This window comes from Schistocerca gregaria, chromosome 1, assembly GCF_023897955.1.
Source record: "Schistocerca gregaria isolate iqSchGreg1 chromosome 1, iqSchGreg1.2, whole genome shotgun sequence".
Lineage (NCBI taxonomy): Eukaryota > Metazoa > Arthropoda > Insecta > Orthoptera > Acrididae > Schistocerca > Schistocerca gregaria.
In genome coordinates, this window is record NC_064920.1 from 435,878,867 (window position 1) to 435,904,390 (window position 25,524).

Below are 25,524 nucleotides of genomic sequence, written 5' to 3' on the forward strand. Positions count from 1 at the left end.
CTCATAGACTGTCACTGTGAAATTTCCAAACAAAATGCTGTCGGCAACTTGTATTTCTCGTACCTCGGGTACCTAAGTAACAGAGGTTCCTATACCTATTTAACTACATTAGCTTTTGCGTTTTCTTCTTATGAAGTCTTTTCACCGCGATAAACAACTCACAAGTACCCAAGCAAAGAAAGAGCTATATAGCAGGCATCTAGCGCAAAAGAGGCATTATGTGGATGCGAGAATGCCCATGCGTTCTTCCCACAAATTTTTATGCGTGCATTGCATTGCCTTGTGTCTGCGATTGCGATTTATAAAAATAACCACTGTAGCGTTATCTTTTCAAAGTACATGTGATATCATAATTCGTATTGAATTATGTAGACGGTTCTGCATCCAAAAAAATTATTCGTAGCTTTGAATATCTCGTCCTTAGTGCATGTTCACATTTTGTGGGACTTTTCCATGTAAAATGGTTTAGTAAAAATAGCATATAGAATACTGCGTTCTATAAACCTTACTTTTCATTGTAATAAAAATAGTATATAGAATATTGCATTCTGCACATCTTACTTTTGATTGTACAATATCGTCTTTTCCTCATTCTCAGGATTTCGTCACTTCGTTTTAATTTGATTTCTAATAGGTTGCAGAAAAATTATTTTCTTGTCGATCTGCTTCGTTTAACGATAAATGCAACATCTTTATTGTAACATGATATCTCTATTTAAAAAAGAAAATGTTGTGGTTATCTCCTATAACTTAACATCAGATACGCCTCCTGCCAACAAAGTTCCGAACCAGCTGGACTTCGAGCAGCTGGTCGCTTACCTTTGTACCTTGCACTGTGCTATTGGACGTAGAGCTTCAGATATTACGAAAACGGTGTACGGAAATAATAGCAAGTGCTGAACGCAGTGTGCTGAGTGTCCCCTTCGACGTGCGGGTTGATCAGCTTACCGTGGTTTTGTGTCGCATCTGATTTGTAGAAGTGCTTATATTTGTAAGTAGGTCAAGATGTTGAGAATTGGCAGGTTCATTTTGTTTCCTCAGAAGACACTTCAGGTTGTAGAGAATAACATTCGGTAGGTATTCGTCAACGCTGTAGGGAAGTAAATGCAGTTCACAGTATTTTGTCTTTATTAGTCTTGTGCATCTGTTTGTCACTGTCTACGTCAAAGGCGGTGATTAAATAGTAGTAAAATACTGTTTCACGACGTTGTCAATACAAGAGTTTCAGATTAACGATGTTCCTGATCAGTTAATGCAAGAAATAAACAGTATACGCATAAAGTATGCAAAATTTGAATAGCTCTTCACTCGTAATCTTGCGCTCTTATGGTATCGTGTACTGGACTATTTGTAGGGCCTTCCATTTCCGTAGCAACATTTCTGGCTTAACATTAATTTATTTCAATCGATTAGTATTTATCAGATTGCCCAGTTTTTTCTACTCCAAATAGGTTATAGTTTGGAATAAGAGCAAGGATAGGAGCCTCAAATTTCAGAAGTGAAATTCCAGTATCAAACATCTTTTTAAAATCACCAGAAATATACTGGTTGGGCCTAATTTGCTGTCAGACTGGTCAGTGGTATCTACCCAAAATAGCTTAGCATTAGTTGAATTTACAAACTAACAGGGGAGGAAAATAAAGTTGTTCGCCTGTAATACATATCACTTAATGCACTTATTTGTGGGGCCTGTAACTGACACCAGATGATTTTGTATATTATAAGAAACAATGCATAATACTTTGAACGAAAAACAATCCAAGTTTTTGCACACTTTATGCATATGATAAACATTATGAATATTAATTTCTTCAGTATACATAGTAAAAGTCAAATTAGTCATACCGAATCTAATAAACTAATACTGCAACACAGTGTTCTTTCCCCTTTACTGTAAAGAGTTTGTCAGTAAATATATATAGATTGATATGAAATTTTGAAACTTATTTAATTGGGAAGAAAGTTCATGTGGCTGATTTGTTTGTGGAGATATGCCTTTGAATGGCCATACTAATAAGAGCCATAGAGTGCATATATTATGGTAATGTAATTTACAGCTGATGCTAATTTGGAAACAGTACTGGTGTCAATGATAGGTATATCTCTAGGAATGTTTCATGACTTAAACTGACACAAAAGTCCAACCCTTGGCAAGAAAAACATCTAAGAACAGTTCTGTTGACTGGAGTTTCTGATAGGCAAGAAATAGCATACTTTGCTATTTTTTGTGCCAATTGAAGCTACTCGTAAGATATTGCTTTTGTCCCATAATGTGATGACAGTGTGCATGTGACACAGTTGTGAATTGGTGAAGTGGTATCCAATTCTTCAGTTAAGCCATTTTTTCTCCAGAGAACTCATTTATTCCCTTTATTAATTATTGCATGTTGTTGTTGTTGTTGTTGTTGTTGTTGTTGTTGTCTTCAGTCCTGAGACTGGTTTGATGCAGCTCACCATGCTACCCTTTCCTGAGCAAGTTTCTTCATCTCCCAGTACCTACTGCAACCTACATCCTTGCAAAGATAATCTTATAAAATTGAATATTTAGTTGAGAAAACTGTTGAAATTACAAGAAAGCAGAATAGTTGATCAGTACTACCATCTCTCCAAAAATGAAAAATATCAGAAAGGATACAAGAGGCAACAGCTGTATAACAAAGGGAATTAAAACTTCTTTGCTAAGAAAAAGAGCACTGGACTAAATCTGCAAGGCAAATAACATCACAACAGATATGCACACACATTATAAAATGAATAGAAACATTTTGTGAAATGTCATTAAACAAGGAAAAAGGCTGCAGTAGCATGTACATAAGTATTCTATATCATAAAAAGAAAACAGGCAAAAAAACATGAAGCCAGAAAATGTAGGCAAAGTATAATACACAAATCAAATATGGAGTAGCATCATCAGGAATTGGCAAGTTTCGTAGATTACTATTTCTCTGTCCTCTGGTATTGTGGAGAAGTTGCAGCAAAATATTTCTAAAACACATATAGCACCTAGGATGACTTGCACATCAAGTGCAATGATATTGTTTCGTATGAGTGTGTTTTAGGTCACGAAGACAATACAGGCATTAAAATTAAGAACTCGGCAAGTGTAGAGGAAGTTACAGTCTCATTTCTGAAGGGCTGTGTAGACGGCATACAAGCACCATTATCCAACATAATAAGAGTGGCCTTCACTTAAGGTATTTTCCCAGAGTACTTAAAACATGCACAAGTTGTGCCATTACTAAATAAAGCTACTGCGAAAAGTATTGAAAACTACAGCCCAGTTTCACTAGTATGTGTATTCCGAAAAGTAATTTAATCTGTTATGAAGGATAGATTGTCTGACTGTAAAACTGAACTGGAATATGGGCTATTTCATATTTTTTTGTGAATGAGACCTACAAAATTTGAATTGTTATAGCATTACTGGTATGTAGGCCTTAAAATTTCCACAGATGATATTTCTCTTATGTACCTGCAACAGAAAGATATCCCCAAAAGATAGCATTTTATCATTCACGTCATGCACATTAGTTTTGAACATCTCACTTATTTTCTTTCAAGAGCCTAATCTTTTCAGTTTGTTTTTATAATCACAGTTCCATTCCAATGAAGCAATTGGTTGTCGTTCATTGGTGTGTATCTGTCTTTACATGGAAAAAGGGGGGGGGGGAGGGGGCAGGGAGAGTTCACACACTTCTTGATCATAAATTTTTAGTAGAACAATAGCCAGATAAGAAACAAATATAGATGTCCCTCATAGTAGTGTATTGGGTCCAATCCTGTTCTCAATATATATAAATGATTTACCATATACTATAAGACAGAGAAAAAATTATTTTTGCTGATGATAGTCACATCATTGTCATTGACAGAAACAACAGAGCTCCTATTAGAAAAAGCAAATGATTGGGCAGGGTATAATAAACTAATGTTGGGTAATAAATTGATGTTGGATGTAAAGAAAAAACACAGTATGTAATTCCTCATAAAGATGGAAGCATAGGTGATAAATTTATTGTGTAACAAGCACAAAGTTTTTAGGGTGGGCACTAACTGTCACCTAACATGCAATGAGCACAGAAAGATACTCAGTTTGTAACAGCCAATGTACTGTGGCGACATATTACTCCTGTGTACACTCAAGTATTAGCTATGGAATTCTTTTCTGGGGCTGAGAGAAACAAAACATGGACAAAATTTTTAAACCACAGAAAAGGGCCATAAGAATAATAAGTAGTAGTTGGGCTCATTGTAAATAGTTACATACAAATCTAGGCATCCTTACTGCACCAAGTGAGTACATCTATCAATTAGTGTTTTTTATCAGGGGGGTAAACATTACTAAGTAATTCACTAACAGTTCTGTACATAATATGGAACAAGAGCCAGTTTTGGCTTAACATTTACCAAGAAAAAGCAAACGAAAACCTCAGACCAAGCATTTCCTACCATGAAACAACATCCTATAACAAATTTCCCAAGGAAAGGAGAGGGATTATTAAATACATCTGTTCAAAAAGACAGCTAAAACGTTCTTCATAAGTAGTGCACATTACTCAAATAAAGATTGTGTGGTGGTTAATAACAAAAGGGGATAATTGCAACACACTGTCACATTTCAGTACATGGTCCCAGTTTACTGCTGTTACAAAAATCATGTGTCAAGGTCTAAAGTGAACGATTGTAATGTCATGTTATTCTCCGAAGTTCAACATCTTGCTCATCATGGGGGAATGCTGATTCATATCGGATGGACAGAGGGAAGTGCAGAAGACAAACATGGAGCATAGATGAAGGTTTGTGGCCCTGGAGTTAATTTCCTGAACAGACTGGAGTTAGTGCAAGGGGCATAGCAGCATATGCATGTCCCAGAAGTCATTAGCAGATGTCCTTAGTGTGTGGCAAAAACAGCAAAATTTTGTTTTATATTATAAATTATCTGAAGCTAATTGTGTAAATGAAAGAACATTCTACAATATGGATCATCCGAATAAGGCAGTACAGCTGTTAATCGATACTGACCACTTACGTGGGAGAATCGCTCTCTCTGGTTATCCTGGTTTGGGTTTTCCATGATTTTCCTAAATCACTTCAGGGAAATGCCAGGATAGTTCCACATCAAGGCCAGCACCTGTCATATCCCAATATAGCATACTTCTGTATTCTGTCTACATCTAAATTGTGAGCTATTAATTTTCATTGCATTATGGTGGCAAATCTTATATGGTTGTGATATGACCCTTGGCTGAATAAAAATAAATAAATAAGCGAGTTAGTAAAGTTCATAAACCAAAATAGAATGTTATAAAAAATAGACTGTTAATAAATTCCAAACATGACTCCCAATGCCAGAAATCAAATGAGACAGCTATCTTTGAATATGTGAGTACTGTTTTGAAAGCAGTTGATTAAAGACAGTAAACAGCTGGTACATATTTAAGCTTAACCAAATCTTTCACCATAGTAAACCATACTTTCTAAAGCAGTTTGTATAATGAGGAGCCTATCAAATGAAAGGATTCATTCACTTCTTGTTAACTGCAAGTAAAAGGTTAGCTGAAGACATGTAGAAATAAAATCACATACGCTTACAAAATATTTGTCAAAAGAAATGTTATTTATGAGGAACCTCAACGATGAGTAATGAGACCTCTTCTTTTCCTAATTTACATCAACAATATTATTTCACGTGAAAGAATTAAATCTGCTAATGACAATTCAATAATACAGTAGCAGTAAAAGCAGCAGCAAATGGAAGTATCCAACATGTAGTAAACTCTTGTTAAGTCAGCTCAGCAAATGGTCGTCAAGCAATTGTAAATAAACAGGCAACACTGGTTCTTGGTACCTGGATACAAAGTGACCTAAAATGGAACAGATACATTGAATACACCAAATTCAAGCTGAGTACAACCATGATCTTTTTAAGATTATAATAGGGTACATAAATCAGCATTCACTAATGAGTGCTTCCTGTGCATATTTCCATGTGCGTTTGAACTATGGCTTCATATTCTGGGTGAATTTCCCCAGCAGTTAGGGGCCTTCAGAATACAAAAGAGGGCCACTGGGGTTATATTGGCAGCACAGCTAAAGTGGTCATGTTAACCAGTCTTCTAAAACACTAGTGTTTATTAAAAAATTGTAGTTGGTGTTGATAGGAGTAAGAAAAAAGACTCTCTCTCTCTCTCTCTCTCTCTCTCTCTCTCTCTCTCTCTCTCTCTCTCACACACACACACACACACACACACACACACACACACACACACACACACACACACACACAGTCCCAACAAGAAATTAAAACAGATAACCTTGACTAATACAAGTTTGTGTCACAAGGTACGTGCTACATGAGACTAAAACAAGACACTAGGTTGTTTAAATTATTAAATATAAATGAATTTAAAAGATTTACAGTATCACAACTTGCATTCAGTAGGAGAATAGATAAACTTCAGTATATGTGTTACGTACATATAAACAAGATTACTTTCCTCTGTTGACATTAATTTTGAATAAAGTTATATATCATCTAGTATACTGTACTGCATATGATCAGATAGGTCAAATAAATTAGAAGTGTTACAAACTTTGGCTGTGGGAAGTCAGTTATGGCCAGCCATTCAGTTTCCTCATAGTTTGCATTGATAATTTTTGTAAATCAATTGACACATTCCACTTCATAGTGAAAGTTCTAAACTAGTTACATGCAATATACAAAATATCTGTATATCACAACTTTTGTGTGGTTCATTCTTTTTCTTACCTCATAAAGTCTTCACCAACGAACTGTCTGTGTGTCTACTTACTATTCACTTGCTGTTTTTCTTTCTTTTTTCCCCACACACTACCTGTTTTTCATAAACGAAACTAGACAGCTACTTCCACTCCATGAAATCATAATGCAAGCTTTGCTAAATATGCACAACAAATAAATATTTTTCTATTGATTATTTCTATTTCATTTAGCGAGTTCCATGAATCCCATCGTGACGGGGGAATTTCAAGAATGTGAAATGAGTCAAAGTACACATTGTGAAAGAGAAGCAGGTATCAGATATGAATTCTATTGCATTGTATTAGTTCTGAACTATGTTTAAACTACTCTGCATAAGGAGTATATATGCCTTTAATTTTCTTACCTTATCTCTTTTGGGAGCTAGTTAGAAACTTCTGTATCATACTAAAGAATTCCATTCTGAATGTTAGACAAGGAAGCAAAGTCTTATTTTGTTGCTGTGTAAATCACAGTTTATCTGAAATGATTTGTATTCTTAGTTGTAGACAATTTACAGAGGAATGAGTATAAAAATTCCAGGTTTTTTGGCCCCCAGATGCAATAACTCGTATGACTGTGGGAATTGAAAGAATGTAAGAAAGCTGATGCTCCTGTCTTCAACCAGAGACAGTGGTAGATAATCTTAAATGCAAAATGAGATGAGTTGTAGGTGTTTTAATTCCATTTAAGACTGTTACACGTATAGAACCCAACCAACTTTACACCTAATATCTAACTTACTGTATGAACATTACAAAAATATTAGAGAAGGAAAGTTGCTACTCACCATATAGCGGAGATACTGAGTCGCGATAGGCACAACAAAAAGATTCACACAATTATAGCTTTCGGCCATTAAGGCCTTTGTCAACAATACACACGCACACGCAACTTGTGGTTTCCGCGCGCGCGCGTGTGTGTGTGTGTGTGTGTGCGCGTGTGTGTGTGCGCGTGTGTGTGTGTGTGTGTGTGTGTGTGTGTGTGTGTTGTTGACAAAGGCCTTAATGGCCGAAAGCTATAATTGTGTGAATCTTTTTGTTGTGCCTATCGCGACTCAGTATCTCCGCTATATGGTGAGTAGCAACTTTCCTTCTCTAATATTTTTGTAATGTTCATACAGTAAGTTAGATATTAGGTGTAAAGTTGGTTGGGTTCTATACGGGTAAAAGTCTTAAATGGAATTAAAACACCTACAACTCATCTCATTTTGCGTTTAAGATTATCTGCCACTGTCTCTGGTTGAAGACAGGAGCATCATCAGCTTTCTTGCATTCTTTCAATTCCCACAGTCATATGAGTTATCTCATCTGGGGCCAAAAAACCTGGAAATCTTATACTCATTCCTCATTGTTTTTAACAAAGATTCCAAGACTTACCAAGCAGGAAAGCGCCAGTAGATAGGCACAATAAAAAAACACAAACACACACACAAAATTTCGAGCTTTTGCAACCGGCGGTTGCTTCGTCAGGATAGAAGGAGAAGGAAAGATGAAAGGATGTGGGTTTTAAGGGAGAGGGTAAGGAGTCATTCCAATCCCGGGAGCAGAAAGACTTACCTTAGGGGGAAAAAAGGATAGGTATATACTAGCGCGCGCGCCCACACACACACACACACACACACACACACACACACACACACACACACACACACACACACACACACCAGCAGACAATTTATAAACAAAGGCCTTAATGACCGAAAGATATAATTGTGTTAATCTTTTTGTTGTGCCTATCGCAACTGAGCATCTCCGCTATATGGTGAGCAGCGACTTTCCTTCTCTAATATTGTTACATTCCATCCTGGATTTTCCATTGCGTGAACATTACTACATATTTCTTCTACGAGCTCACTAGTTAAGAACCCCCCAGCACACTTTTTAATTGGAAAGTGGGAAACAAGTTTCTGGTGGATGTATAGCTGTGAGGAATGGTCATGGGTTGTGCTTGGGTAGATCAGTTGGTAGAATACTTACCCATGAAAGGAAAAGGAGCTGCACTTAAGTCTGTCTGGCACATACTTTTAATCTGCCTAGAAATTTAACATTTAATTTTATTTTCGTATAAATTAGTTGTAGGCTTGTTCTACATGGCCTGGGAGTTCCCTTTTCTTCCCATTTCATGCTTGGCCCCAGCCTTTGCATCACTTTTCCCCTTCCATGCTGCATGTCTATCCTCTTGCTAGTCTTTTTCCCACACCCTTAGGGAACATGTCTGGGGTGTTATTGGGAATATTCTGCATTGTCTGCTGCTTACGTTAGAACAGTCTCACCTTTGTTTTTCGCTCCCTTTTCCCTTCTTTGTTTCCCTTCTCCTCTTGTTCCTCCGCTTTGGTGTTTGAAGTTCCTCTTTTTCTTCTTCCTCCCTGTGCGCTCCTGAAGGCCAGCCTATGCATCTGATGCATAACAGGTGACTGGGTAACGTGTAATTCCCGGCCCTGTGTCGACAGGTACGATTTGTATATACCCCTGGTACAGGCCAGGCCCATGGAGGGGTGATTGCCTAAGTTGCAACCTTCCCAAAATGCCAATTGGTCGCTCTGTCAGGTGTTCATGAGGTGTGGCCTGACGTGTGAAAAACCACCTAAGGCAGGAGTGCGTCCTTGTGAAGGGGACCCCCAGTTGGAAGGAATGCACCATCAGAAATGCTGGCAATCATGGGGGATTTTGTCGCAATGAGTCAATCATCTTCACAATCAATGTCTATGAAACGTAAATGTAAATTCAAAGACTCTTTGTGCTGCACCAAGGTTTCTTGTAGTCTCATGTACTGAAGAAGGCCAGTCCCTCGCCACGATAAATCCATTTATTATTCAAAAAGGCGTTGATGCAGTTGCTGGCCCTTTGAAATCCTGCTCTCATTTATGGAATGGCACTTTGTTTTAGGAGACTACTTCTGATTCTCAAGCACAACAACTGCTTGCAGCCTTGCTTCTCCATGGCTAACCTGTTCGTGTCGAGGCCCACAGAACTTTGAATTCTTCCCATGGTGCAACTTACACTAGGCTGCTCGATGGTCTAACCATAGCTGAAATCCAATCATACCTCTCTGATCAGGGTGTCATTGCCGTCTATCGTGTAATGAAAAAGGTAAATTCCTTCTTAGTGCCCACCCATACTCTTTTTCTCACCTTTGATAGAGTGGTGCTTCAAAGCAGGCTATGAAATTATCACAGTCTGGCTGTATGTTCCGAACCTGATGCACTGCTACCAATGTCATAGTTTCAGCCACACTAGAACGTCTTGTTGACACCCAGCCAAATGTGTAACCTGTGGTAGGGATGCGCACAAGGGCGATTGTCCGCCGCCTCCTCCCCGCTGTATCAACTGCAATGACGGCCATGCCACTGCTTCTCGGGATTATCCCATGTATCTCGATGAGTGGGCTGTCAAAGAGATCTGGGTAAAGGAAAAAGTGCCTTTCCCAGTCGCTCACAAGTTACTGGCTAGTCGCAAACCCTGTGTTCTCCTGTCTGGCACCTAAGTTCTGTTCTTTTTACTCCTCGCTCCATGAAGGACATGGCCACGCAGACATGTGACCTCCAATTCAGCTCTAAGGTTGTGAAATCGCCCAGTGTCAAGGCAGCATCGCATTCCACCATCCAGCTGTGCAACAAGCCATCAAACTCTCACCTCAAGGGACAAAGCCACCAGCTACACAACTGGTAGGCTCGAAAGGATAGGAGGAGTACCCCCATGAAGACTTCCTCTGTCCCTCCAGCCAAACAAGACCCGAGTCTTCTTCTAACTGGAAAGGCTTGAAGAAGTCCACCAAAGGCAAAACGTCTTCTCCTTCCCAAACTTGAAGATCCTCTTTGTCAGTGTCGCCACATGATACTTTCGCCTGGCCGGTCTCAATGTCACCGGTGCAAACCACCAACCGTTTTTCAGCATTGGACTCCGCAGACCGACCACACAAGCAATCCAATGCTTCTGGGGACCACATGGAGCAGGATCCTCCTGCTTCTGTGCCCTATAGTAACAACTCTTCAATGGCTGTCACCCGGAAACTGCTGAGGTGACACCCTAAATTTCTTCCTCATCATAACTGTTCTCCAATGGAACGTTAACGGCCTTCAGTCCCCCAAAGAGGATTTACGGCTGCTTTTAGAATCCCAGTGTCCCCTTGGAGTCTGCCTTCAGTAAACGAAATTGTGCCCTCGTGACAGCTTTGAGCTTTCACATTTCTTGCCAATTCGTTCTGACCTCCCACCTGAGGTCGACATTCCATCTCATGGGGGTGTCATGTTGCTCATATGGGATGACATTCATAGTCAACCCATCTCCCTGACTACCCATCTTCAAGCTGTTGCAGTTCGCCTTTTCCTTCCCCACCTGACTTTTCCCTCTGTACCATTTATGTTCCTCCATCATTCGAAGTTACAAGGGCAGGCTTCCTTCAGCGTATTGGGCAGATACTACCCCCATTTTTGCTACTCGGTGACTTTAAAGAGCATCATCCCCTTTGGTGTTCTCCCAGGACCTGTCAGAGAGGTGCCCTCTTGGCTAACCTTCTTAACCAACCTAACCTCTTCTGCCTTAACACTGGAGCACCCAGTTTCCTTTGACTCCTCGCATACCTATGTCCATTTGGATCTATCTTTCTGCACTGCATGAATTGCCCATTGTCTTGAATAGTTCGTTCTTTCTGACACCTACTTGAGCGACCATTTCCCGTGTGCTGTCCATTTGCTGACTCCTGCCCCACCCATGTGCAGGCCCAAATGGCAGCTTACTACAGCTGACTGGCAGCTTTACTCCTCCCTGGCGACCTTTGAAGAGCAAGATTTCTCCAGTTGTGATGACCAGGTGGAATATCTGACAAACATTATCCTTAATGCTGCAGAACATTTCATTTCTCACACTTCCTCGTTACCACATTGTGTCCCAGTCCCTTGGTGGACTGAGGCATGCCGCGACGCAATTCACGCACAGAGACGTGCTGTCTGCATTTTCAACCATCATCTTAACGATGGAAAACTACATTCATTATAAACACATGTGTGCAAAGTGTCATTGTGTTCTTTGGGATAGCAAAAGAGCTAGCTGGATTTCATTCACTAGTTCTTTTAATAGTTCCGTCCCTTCCTCTGTCAAGTGGCCCAACCTCAGATGGCTCTCTGGGACCAAGATCCATTCCCCAGTTTCTGGTCTGACAGTAGCAGATGATCTCACTGTGGACTCTATCGCTATCAACAATACCTTGGGCTGCCAGTTTGTGGAAATTTTGAGCTCTTCTCACTATCACCCTGCATTCCTCCATTGGAAACGAGCGGGGGAGACTCGGGCGCTACCCTCCTCTTTTCCAAATCGTGAGTGCTACAATGCCGTCTTTATTATGAGGGAGCTAGATCATGCTCTCAGTTCAATCCCGATCCTCCATCCCACAGCCGGATGCCATCCATATTCAGATGCTGCAGCACCTTTCTCTAGCTGGCAAGCACTTTCTGCGTAATACGTACAACCGCATCTGGGAAGAGGACACATTTCCCGGATGCTGGCATGAAGCCACCGTCATACCCATACCTAAGCCCAGTAAGGATGAAAACCTTCCTTTTAGCTACCGCCCCATCTCTTTTTACCAGCTGCATTTGCAAGGTGATGGAATGTATGATTCATGCCTGGTGGGTATGGTGGCTCGAGTCTTGCAATTTACTGATGAGTGCACAATGTGGATTTAGAGTGCGGCAATCTGTAGTTGACCATCTCATTACGTTGTCCATCCATATGACAAATGGTTTTCTGCAGAAATCCCAGACTGTGGCCATGTTTTTCTATTTGGGAAAGGCCTAAGACACCTGTGGGAGAACTGGTATCCTCCTTACTCTTTACACATGGGCTTCTGTGGCCGCCTGCCCTGCTTCTTTCACGCATTTTTAAAACACTGAGTTTTCAATTTGCTTGTGGGTTCTGCCTTTTGGACACCTTTATCCAGGAAAATGTGCCTCGGGGTTCCATCCTGAGCATTGTCCTTTTTGCTATTGCCATTAACCATATAATGGCCTGTCTCCTGCTGGGCATCTCTGGCTCCCTTTTTGTTGATGATTTTGCCATCTATCACAGTTCTCCACAGACCTGTCTCACTGAGTGGTGTTCTTCAGCAATGTCATGATCGTCTTTTCTCCTGGAGCATTGACAATGGCTTTCGCTTTTCCACTGACAAAACTGTCTGTATGAATTTCTGGCGATACAATTGGTTTATACCACCATCTTTACATCTTGGGCCTGTTGCCCTTTCGTTCATTGAAACTATGAAATTCCTAGGTCTCATGCTCGATAGGAAACTCTCTTGGTCCTCCCATGTGTCTTACCTGGCAGCCCGCTGTACATGGTTCCTCAATGACCTACGTGTCCTCAATGGTACTTCCTGGGGTGCCAGTCGATCTACCCTCTTCCATTATGTTTTTGCACGTCGACCTCTCTTACGCCATCTCAATACTATCCACCATAGTGGCATCCATTTGGCCACGGGCACCTTTTACACAAGCTCAGTTGATAGTCTGTAGGCTGAAGCTGTAGAACTACCACTGTCCTACCGCCGTTACTTCTTCTCAATGCATGCTGTTTATGGGGTGCATCCCTCTTCTCTGTTACTTCCTGGAGTCTGCTTTTGGCACTTGCTACGGTGGCTTAACTTCACCCATGTTAACATTGGCCTTCATTCGCTTCCTAAGGACAATACTCCAGCCTCAGTCTATTGCCTTCAGTTTCACGACTTTCACATGGAACTTCACGATAGTACCTTTGTCTACACTGATAGCTCTCGGACTGACCGTGGTGTCGGGTGTATCTTTGTCGTTGGCACCTGTGTCTTTTGATATTGGTTTCCGGCACACTGCTTAGTATTTACAGCCGAGCTCTTCACCCTGTATCAGGCCATGGAGTACATCTGGTGACACAGCCGTTTCAATTGTCCTGTGCTCAGACTCACTCATTGCCCTTCAAAGTATATGTGCACAGTACACTGCCCATCCCTTAGTGCAGTGGATCCAGGAAAACTGTCACTAGCTCTCTCTTGATGGAGCCAGTGCAATGTTTCTGTGGGTTCCTGGTGATATCGGTCCGCCAGGAAACGAGGTTGCTGATGCTGCTGCCAAGGCTGCAGTCCTCATACCTCAGCCCGCAAGTTCCTATATTCCCTCTGATGATCTCTGTGTTGCTGTCTGTCAGGAGATGGTGTCCCTTTGGCATCACTATTGGTCCTCCCTTCATGGGAATAAGCTCCATCTTATTAACCGTCTCCGAGAGGCTTGGACGACCTGCTCTTGGCTGTCCCGCTGGGAGGAGGTCATTTTAACTAGGCTGTGTATTGGGCACTGCCTTTTTAGCCATAATTTGATAAGTGGTGCTACCCCACCACTTTGTACACATTGCGCCCAAGGTTTAACTGTCCGCCTTTTCCTGGAATTCCCATTTTTGAACCATTTACGTTTCCACTTGGATTGGCGAAGGTCATTTAATTTTTAGTTTTGCACCTCCGTTTCTGTATGGTGTCTCTTTTAGCCCTTTTTCTACATGCCTGTTTTCAGCTGTCTTCTATTATGTCAATTGGGACTGACGTATAGTTGTTTTTTAACTCCTCTCAGTCTTCGTATTCTATAGTTTTGAATTGGGCGCGCATGACCCCAGTTGTGCACACCCGAAAGCAAAACAAAACCAAAACCTTTTCTCCAACTGGGATTGAATCCATTGTAATTCTTTTTCATCCTTTGTCAGACTTTGAAATTTCTTATCCTATTCACCCTAGTATAGTTTGAGTTTCATGTTACGTAATCCATCTCTGTGCCGAGCAATTAATTCTTATTTACCTATTTATTTATTTTTTACTGACATCTGAGTCTTCTACTCTTTTCAGAACTTTTCAGGCTGAAGTCTTATACATTCTCTTCCTAATTACTGCTCACCCTTTATGAATCTTACTAGTGATTTCATCATTACTTGTGCCCTGTTTATTCTTTGTCTACCTCCAAATTATTAACTTTTTCCATTCCAGTGACCAGGTACACTCTTACTTCTTGTTCATCTTCGGTCCAGCCTTATTGTATTGCTCTTTAAGCTTTCTTATCGCATAACTGAATCATCTTCGTCATCTGCTAGTACAATACAGTCATGTGCAAAATACACTCTAAATATCTTGGTGTCCTCTACTGTGACTCGCATAATCTGGCATTTACTAAGCCAAGTCTGCAGAATTGCTCCTTGATACAGGTTAGAGTCAATGACAGCCCGCATCCCTGCCACAGACCCTTATTCACCTCGAATTCTTCTGCACAGCTGCCGCCAATCCTTACTCTCACTGTGTTATTTTCATGTAGTATCATGATAACCCTTTGCAGTATTTGATCTACTTCTGTCTTTCTCAACTTTTCCCCTGGTTAGCTGGTGGGCACATTATCATGCCCTTTCTCTAGGTGAATCAGTGCAACATGGGTTTCCAATCTAACCTTTGTGCATTTTTCACATATTAGTTGATTGTGAAGAGGAGTACATTCAAGTATAGTCTTCCGGTGAAAGAGAATACTACCAATACTCTACAATTTTTTGGTTCAGTACATGACCTTTTCTTATGCACTGGTCATATATAATATGTTTTCCATTCAAATAGATCTCCATTTAATACTCTTTCAAGCAGCTTCCTGGGCACCTCCAACAAACTATTATTTATTTATGGAGATAAAAGTGAGTAGAGTTTATGACATATCAGAACATAACTTGGAAGCAAAGGCTGTAGAAAAGTCAAGATTTCGTATTTAACAATGATAATCATTAAAATGAAGTTATTGTTCTTTTCTTGTTTGCTGTAAGAATGGTGATATGTGGACATATTTCAAACACTACGAAATGGATGGCTTATTTGATGAAAGGAAACACAGAACCAACAGTCAGTTGGTTTCAGGTAGTATGATGTGGAGAGTGAGTGTAAAGACACACAATGAACTGAAGTACATATAACAGCTCAGTAATGGCATGAGTACATAATATGAAAATCATCATAAATAAATCGAGTCCTTATACAAAGCCTGTTGCTTAACTACCTCTCAACAGGAAGAAATGAAATTATAAGGGTACTAGCCCATGACGTGATCATCAGCAGACTGACCACACAGTATATTGGCACAGAGATTGCTGTAGTCAGTGCCAACCAATAAGGTGCAAATTGAGTGGGGTAACTGGCAAGCACAAACACAGACTTGAAACACCCCAAAATAATGTGATATACACTGATGGAAAAAAAAGTTGCAACACCAAGGAGGAGTTGTGTGACATAAACAGAAGTTGGCAGGCATGTTTCTACATCTGAAACATGATATCTATTCGAATTTCACACCAGTTGCTGAAGAGTGGTGTTAGTAGCATGACTATGAGGATGCAAATCACATGTGCTTTAAATGCATGCTGTAAAGGTTGTAACAATTAGTTACCATTGAGACTGTATGTGGTCAGTTGTTGATATCCAAGACTGCCTTTAAGGCAACAAAAAAAGGCTTCAAGAAGTTGAATGTTCCTTCTGTGATAGACAGGCTTAGCAGAAGTGTAGCCACTGTACATCATTGCTGGCAGCAGTGGTCTTGGGAATATACATTCCCAAGGAGACCAGCCTCTGGACAGTCACATGGCATTGCCGAGAGTGAAGACAATTGTGTTTGGCATATGTCTCTGGTGCATCGTAACACATCAGCAGCTGCAATCTCCCCATCAATTGGTGCCATAGTGATGCAACAAACTGTTAAAAATTAGTTACTTTGAGGGCAGCTCCAAGCCAGATGTCCTGTAGTGTGCATTCCACTGACCCAAAACCACTGCCATTTGCCACTTCATTAGTGTCAAGTGAGAGCTCATTAGAGGGTAGGATGGAGTGCTGTGTTTTCTGATGAAAGCTGGTTCTGCCTCAGTGCCAATGACCATGTTGGTTAAGAGGCCAGTTGAGGGCCAGAAACTGAAATGCCTACATGCTAGACACAGTGGACCTACAACTGGAGTTACTGCCAGGGGTGTGATTTTGTGTGACAGCAGGAGCTCTCTCGTGGTTATCCCATGAAAGTTTATAAGTCAGTCTAGTGATTCAACTTGCTGTGTTGCCATTCATAAGCAGCATTTCAGTGGATGTTTTCCAGCATGTTCTAGAGTGTGTCAGAATTTTGTCTTGGCCTACTCAATCTCCAGATCTGTCTCCAATCAAGCCCATCTAACGATGACACCAGCTTTATCCGCGAACAACATTAACTGTCCCTGTATTGATTAACTGAATGCAACAGGGATGGAACTCCATCCCACAAACTGACATCCAGCACCTATACAACACAGTGCATGCACATTTGCATGCTTGCATTCAACATTCTGGCAGTTATACTGTTTATTAATATATCAGCATTTCACATGTGCAGTAGTTATGTCACGCTTACATTAACCATTGATCTTGCAGTGTTATGTTAGCTACAACAGACAAATGTATTCCTGAAATTTTATTGTTTTTCATTAATTATTTTTTTAGCCTCCAATTTAGACTGCATGAGATAAAGGTTGGTCTGTTAATTTTTTAGACTAAAAACAAGTGGTTTTTGTACTATCTAAAGTCAACTGCCTTCATTAATTACAATAATTTCTTTTACAGTGCACTTGCAACAGCTGCACAACCAGCCAAGAAGAGTGATGCCTCTAAACCAAAAGAAAGCTCTCAACCCAAGGAAAGTCAGTCATTTACCATGAATTTATTCCGTGGACTCGCAGAAACGGCACAAGTTTTTCCATACCCAGAGGTGTTAAATGCAGAACAGAGGGATTCTTTAAGTATGTTGGTGGATCCAACAGAAAAGTTTTTTCAGGTACATGAGAATGCTTGCAAATACACTAAGGCCAAACGTTTCCTAACAATTCGCTGGATACATTGTGTGTGATGTTGGTCAGTCTAATCGTATAATTGTGGAAATGCAGCATAATTGTGGAAGTGTAGCATCCCGTCAATACTTTCACAGGACTTATGTGTATTCAGCTGCACTATCAATAATGTTGTTGTGAAGTGGTAAGCTAGGAAAGCACTGAACCAAAAAATCACTCTGACAGATGTAAGAGTTAACTCACGGGTACTGTCAAACTCTTAAGACATGTCAACCAGCAGTTGGATGTTACTTTTTATTTTTGCAGACATCAGTTTCAGCATAGGTTTAGAAGTCAGTGACATATGATACATCCAAGGGCAACCCGATACAAACTGGTAGAAGCTTCATCTGGTACTGCTTCATTTATGGCAGTAGCATATTTAGATTTTCTCTATCATTTGTGTGAAGATTTTAGTGTATTCAATCATGAATGATTTCTGTAAGGCAAATTTTGGAATGGTTCCTTTTTAAAAGACACAGCTGATTTCCTTATACAATCCAAATTTGTGCTTCATCTGTAATGACATCATCCGCAGTTGGATGTTAAATTCTTAAATTTGGTTGGTTGGTGGATATGGGGGGAGGGGACCAAACAGTGAGCTCATCGATCCCATTGGATTAGGGGAAGGATGGGGAAGAAAGAAGTTGGCCATGCCCTTTCAAAGGAACCATCCTGGCATTTGCCTGAAACAATTTAGGAAAATAATGGGAAACCTAAATGAGGATGGCTGGATGTGGTTTTGAACTGTTGTCCTCCCAAGTGCGAGTCCAGTGTGCTAACCACTATGACACCTCTTTTGGTCTTAAGTTTTCTTTTTTGTCTATCATGAGCATGTTGTTGGCTACTGGTGCTTACAGAACCAGGCCCTTATTCAGTGTCTCATTTTTTATTGGAGCATGGAGGGAAAAATTGAACGCTGAATTGTTTTGTTACTCTTTAATATTTTTATGTAAGTTATAGTTAACAACAGATTTTCTTTATTGAAGCGATATTTTATTTTCATCTCATTCATTATTTATATAAATAAATTGCAGGAAGTGAATGACCCTGCCAAGAATGACTCGTTGGAACGTGTTGAAGACAACACTTTAACTGGCCTCTGGGATCTAGGATGTTTTGGGCTTCAAGTTCCTACTGAACTTGGTGGTCTGGGACTTACAAATACTCAATACGCTAGACTAGTCGAAATTGTTGGTGCTCATGATCTCGCTGTTGGCATTACATTGGGTGCGCATCAATCTATTGGTTTTAAGGTAAGTCTCAAATTTATGGTTTATGTTAGCAATAGTTAACAGAAAACAGGCATCATGACTTCAAAAGAGCACAGTCCTCACTCATATACAAAAAAAGGAAGTACAAGTGATTCACAGGCCAACCATCCTGTGTCAATCACATCTGTTTAGAGCAGAATACTAAAACATATTCTTGGCTCAAACATTATAACCCATATGGAACAAAATAAGCTTTTCTGTGGAAATCAGCATGGCCTCTGAATATGACACCATGTAAAACTCAACTTGGACGCTTCAAACATGATATCCTTGGTGTTATTGGTTTAGCAAACCTGGCGTTCGTAGAGATTTCAAAAGATTTTGATTCAGTACAACATGATGCCTTTTAAAGATATTATATTCTAATGGTGTATCTAATTAGGATTGCAATGGGTCAAAAATTTTAAGACATTCAGTCTGTTACCCTACAAGGAGAGTCCTCCATGAACAGTGAAGTAGTTCCCTTAGTGAATGTAATAGGACATTTGGTGTTGCTGTTACACGTGGTTGACTAAGTGGTCATTTCTGCAATAGTAATCAAGTAAAACAAAGCAGTTAGCACATTAGTTAAGTTATGGTCAACTATAATATTCAATAACGGTATAAACACACAAACTAGTGGCAACAAGAGTTGTCATGCTCTTCACTCCTAAAGCACGGGATTATTTCATTTCATTTTATTATCTTCCTGTAAATCATTTACATGATGTAGGAATTGTCATAACAAAGTTATCATACTAGTGCAAGTACTACAGACATAATAATGGAATATCACTTTCAAGGCATTTTTAAAAAGTACAAATTTAGACATATAAATTAAAATTTTTGGCAATAAATTTACACACAATCAGAGTACTCATCTACGTCATAGAAAGTTTTTCTTAAAAGGTAATTTTTAAGCTCGGTCTTAAATTTTACTTCATCTGTTATTTCCTTCATGTACACTGGCAGATCATTGTAAAGTTTTATTCCAAAATAACTTACATGCTTTTGGGTTTATGTCGTCCTTACCCTTTCTACATACAAATTCTTATGAGTTCTAGTATTATAATTATGGCAGTCCTCATTTGTACGTAGATTTTTCATATGTGCTCTTGTACACAGAATGCTTTTAAAAATATACAGTGATGGTATTGTGAGTATTTGCAGTTCTGCATCAGAAATGGATATTTTCCATTATGGTCTTCACCATTATCCTGGCATCATTTGTCCATTTGTAGCCCCAAATCTCAAAATTGCATTGTCTGAAGTGCTAATCTTTCAGTGGTGAGATGGTCTTGTGTTATCAGACATGATTTTGTGAGTTTCTTCTCTGCTCTGAAGATTTCAGATCTTTCCCTGCACAACACACACTTCACTATCATTGGTCTATTTTTTATAGATCTTGGCATCCTAAGTCCTACTCTAAGACTTCTGTCAATAACATCCAGTGTCACCTGCAATTCTAGCTCCACTCTCTGGAACCATGAACTGTCTGAGATTATTCTGTCTCTGATATTGGTAAGGTTCAACCCATGGAAAATCCAGGATGGATATAGTAGAGATGCTGAGTCACAGAGAGGCACAACAAAAAGTTCAAGTTTGTCAGATTTCAGGACCAATTTCTGTTCGAGCAATTGTGCCCTATCCTCAGTTTCTTTAAAGGGTTAGTTCCAAAGATTGCTGTATTCTGTCCATCACTGCTGCAGTGATAGCATCTGTGATGGTCTGGACAAGAAGCCAAAGTATGTTCTGTGCTTGCAGAGTGGCATTAACCTCAGCCTTGACGAGTGTGGTGATGTCAGCGATGCCAAGCAATGTGGCTGCAGCTACCAGTGTTGACTTGACTGCAGCATTCTTAGTGGCATGGCCTTTGGTAGTGCTGTGTGTTATTAGATGTTTTTTTCATTTTGAAAGCAGAATCATGTAACATATACTCAAAATGAGTTGCTAATGTGAGACTAGACCCTTGTCACATGAATCTTGAATATACAGAGCAGTCTAACTGCTTGATAACTCCTCCAAATTTCAGGTAAACTTGTGAGCCAAATTGGCACCTGCCACCCACTCACTGCCACCTTGCAACTACTTCAAGTGTAAAGTTGAACCCTTCTGCTAATGCTCTGTCGTCAAGATTGTTGTGAAGTATAGTGACAGTGGAGCAATCTTTCAGGATGGCTACTGGGGTTGAGGTGTTATTATGGCCCTTTCCATTTAGCTAGTTGTTAGTGTTTGTTTTAGTGAATATAAAAGGCCAAAGAGAGAAAGGGTAATTAAAGTGGACATGAACGACAAAAATCTGCAAAGCCTGTGTTGTATGCCTGACTGTGGGAAGATAATTAACCACTTTTGTGCATCAAAATTAACTCTACAATAAAATGATGCTCATAAATTGGCATCAGACTTCGTTATCATGCAATTGAATAAAGATATGTTCATTTTATGGAAAGTGTTGTGAGCACACAAGCCTGTACCGATGGCAGCTGATCCATTGCATCATCGCAGTATGAGTACCAACAATGAATATTTGCCGAAAAGCATTGAAAATTATCAGATGAGGACAGTGAGTAAATTGAATAATACAAATGAATAAAGTAATTATTCATATTAGTATAATTCAGCTTATTTAAAATAATATCGTGAGACACCACCTTTTATTCCATCTGTTCACAAAGACAGCTACGAAGGAAGAGAATGCAAGACAGTAATTAGATGCTAGCATTTGTCCTAAAAACAAATTAAGTGAAAAAAAAAAAAAAAATCATAGGACGTATCTCTGAGTTCGGAAAGCTGTGATGGTGATGAGGTGATGGTGATGGTGATGGTGATGATAAATTGTGGGCATACGGTGTCCTATTGAATTTCTCTCTGCAGTATAGTTTGAACACACTGATATCCAATGATGTTTGCTGAAGGTTTTGTAGTGGATGTCAGTATGGTTAACTAGTTTCCAAAAAAATGAAAAGGATGGCTGCAAAATACCATGTTTTCTGTGTGCACCTAGCTTTCACATCTTGTATGGTGGAGAACCTTCCCAGTTATACATTCAGATAATCAGAAAGTGACCAGGGAACTGAGTGCTCTTCTTAATGTAATCAATCAGGGAAAAAAACTAAGACACACAAGATTACCATGGTGTTCTGCTGCCAAGGATCAGAAAAACCACTGAATACATAAGTTGAATGGCTATGAGGCACTCCCCTCCCCTTTCCCTTTCCCTTTGCACACTGCCTCCCCCTCCTGCTAGGTCACCACACATCCTCTCTTTACTGATGAAGGCTGTGGCCAAAAGCTACATGCAAGTGTCTTTTAATCGTGCCTGTCTGCAACTTGACATCTCTTCTTTAAGGTAAATAGCAATATGTCTTTCCTACAGTGTGGATATTCCTACCAGGGGTTCCAAGGTAATCATTTCTTAGCCAGCATTATCAATAGAGAGGAGATGCGATGTGACCAGTAAATGTCAACATCCACAAGGAAGTCAGTAGAATTTAGGAAGGTCAGTATCTGACCCTAAAAAAGTTCTGGGCACTGCTGGAATAGAATAGAATAGAATAGAAGAGGATATTTTTATTAGCCTTTCAGTATTTTTCATACAATTGGCTTCGTCAAAGTTTACACAGGGTTTTAATTTCAGTACAATATTCAAATAGTTACAGAAAGGGGAAAAAGGAACTAAAGACCTTTTCTTTGGCATTATGTAAAACAATGTTTTATACAGTAATTAAGTACACACATAAGAAAAAAATCACAGTAAATAACTAGTTTATATAATATCAAGACATTTTCTTCATAACTTAGGTAAAACATATATTTTGATGATTAGTTTCTAAGAATTCTTCAGTTGTATAGAATTCATTGTTTTTTAGCCAGGTTTGCAATGTATTCTTATATTTATTTAGTGGTACTGTACGAGCTGAGCATGGTAACTTATTGAAAAATTTTATGCTCAAGTACTTATAGTTATTATGGACTACAGCAAGTCTTGTGGAAGCCAAGTCCAGCAGGTGACTATTTCTTGTACTGTGTGCATGCACGTCGCATCTCATGTTCAATTTTTTCAGATTTTCTCTGGCATGTATTAGACAGTTATATATGTACATGCTTGGCACTGTCATTACACCAAGAGATTTAAAATAATTTCTGCAGGACTCTCTGGGTTCTAACCCCTCCATGCACCTAATTGCTTTCTTCTGCCATCTGAAAATACATTCAGCCCCTGGGGAGTTACCCCAAAGCAATATTCCGTATTGCAGTCGGGAATGAAAAAACCCATAGTATGAGTGAAGTAGCAATTGCTTGCTCACACTGTTTCTTAATTTATACAATAAGAAAAGTACTGGTGCTAGTTTACTACATAGATAATTGGTGTGTCCTTCCCATGAGAGCTTTTGGTGTATGATTAGATCCAAGTTATTTCAACTGTTTTGTTTTCACTTTTAATTACTTTGAGATTAAATATTATTTCTTCTGTTTTTGTTTGATTTATGCACAGCTGGTTAGCCTCACACCAGTAATTAGCCATTTGCATAATTTCTCTATTGTTGTCCAGTACACTCTGTAAGTTCTCTCCTGCACTTACTAATGTGATATCGTCAGCATATAGTATGTTCTTACACGGTATGTAATTCGAGAAGTCATTAACATAGACAATGAACAGAAAAGGTCCAAGAACAGAGCCTTGGAGTATTCCTGTTTCTATAGGGAGTATTTCTGACCTCTGCTTATTTGCATATACAAGTTGTAACCTATTGCTCAGATAAGATCTCAATAGTCGGAGTGTGTCATCTTCAATGCCATAGTATTTTAACTTTTTGATGAGTGTGTCATGTGACACCGAGTCAAAAGCTTTACTTAGGCCAATAAGTGTTCCAGACATTGATACCCGTTTTTCAACTCTTCATAAACATTGCTTACCAAAGCTTTTACAGTTGATAGGTGTGACCTGAAGCGAAACTGTTGTTCATTTAAAATTTTGTTGGTTTCAAAATACTTGTATATCTGCTTATGCACACAATTTTCTAACAACTTGGATATGATTGGTACTATTGAAATGGGTCTGTAGTTATTTGGGAGGTTTCTTTCACCTTTTTTATACACAGGCAAAGTAACTGTGAGCTTAAAACAGTCGGGGAATATTCCTTCATCAAGTACTCTGTTTGAGAGTGAGAGAAGTGGCATTTCAATTTCTTTTCCTATACATTTAATGATGAGATTACTGAGTCCATAATAATCTTCTGTTTTGGAATTACTTAATTTGTTTATTGACTAATGAATATCATTTAATGTGATTCGGGTCCAAGTGAACTTCTCACTTCTTGTTTGTTTTGCACAAGTGAGCAATGCTTCTGCATCAGAGGCAGAATTGACGGGTGGGGTGGTGACGCTATTTACAAAATATTCATTGATAATATTGCAGTCAATAGGGATACTCCTTTCTTTATTGGTATTATTAATTTCCCTTTTAATGACAGTCCAGGTAGCTTTAAATTTTTTTTTAGAATTTAAAATATATTCATCATTTGCACAGCACTTAGCATTTTTGATTTCTAACATGTAAAGGTTCCTTATTTTAGTGTAATTTTCCTTGTCCCTATCACTGTTATGAGATTTGTCTTTCATAATCGTCAGTAGTATTCTGAGTTTGTTAAGTTGTGGGGTGTACCACTTGTTAGTATTTTGTTGCTTATGAGTAATATTACTCTGGTACCTTTTGGTTACCAAGGGGCATGTCATTTCTACTATATGCTTGATCTCTGTCAGAAAAATGGAAAAAAAAACATTTATTAATCGTTTTCTTGTTATCCATTACATAAGTCCAATCCATTTCTTTTAACTGGTTTATCATTTTGTTTACATTGGATTCACCTAGAATTCTATATGTCACTTCTCTCTCTGTAGAACTGAAGGCTGACTTTTCTATTTGAAGCCATACCCCTGCATGATCTGATATTCCTAATTCTATTACATCACATTGTATGGAGTCTCTTTGTACATTGCTAATTATGTTATCAAGGCATGCGTGCAGTCTAGTGGGTTTCTTATTAAGACAGTAATAGTTTAATGACTTCATAGTGTTAATCATATGAATTACATTTTTTCTCTTTGCCCTTATATCTATGTTAATATCACCTACAATTACAATTCTATGCTGTTTATATTTTGACAACAATATTAAAGTATTAATTTTTTCTATAAATACTAGCTCATCAGAGCATGGGATTCGATAGATTGAGACAATTACAGTTTTATGTTTGTGCATTACCACACCGGCTACTTCTATTGTAGCTTCAAGGCATATTCTACTGAGGTCTATAACCGAGTAATGCAAGTCAAGGTTACTTTTAACATATATTGAGACCCCACCATATGTAATACTTTTTCTGCAGTAGCTTGTAACTAACGAATATCCAAGAGGAACATACAAGTCTATTTCAGTGTCTTTCATCCAGTGTTCATTGATACATAGAACAATGCAGTTGATTTTATCGAGCCAGTATTGTAATTCATTGATTTTACACCTAAGAGATTGTACATTTATATGAAGGAGGAGGAGGAAACTGTCACTGCTACTTAATGGTATTCTACTTTCACAGAACCTTCTGTATTCATTTAT

The 25,524-nt window shown here is 39.1% G+C and overlaps 1 protein-coding gene across 1 annotated transcript in view; it reads left to right on the forward strand.

The window, feature by feature from the left end:
* The first annotated feature begins 694 nt into the window (after positions 1 to 694).
* The window catches only part of LOC126351366 (very long-chain specific acyl-CoA dehydrogenase, mitochondrial), a 75,639-nt gene continuing 50,809 nt past the window's right edge, over positions 695 to 25,524 (forward strand). The window contains exons 1-3 of the mRNA XM_050002597.1: positions 695 to 1,073; positions 17,393 to 17,603; positions 18,693 to 18,911. Of these exons, the coding sequence (XP_049858554.1) occupies positions 1,006 to 1,073; positions 17,393 to 17,603; positions 18,693 to 18,911 (498 nt within the window). The 5' untranslated portion in view covers positions 695 to 1,005. The remainder of the gene's footprint in view (positions 1,074 to 17,392; positions 17,604 to 18,692; positions 18,912 to 25,524) is intronic.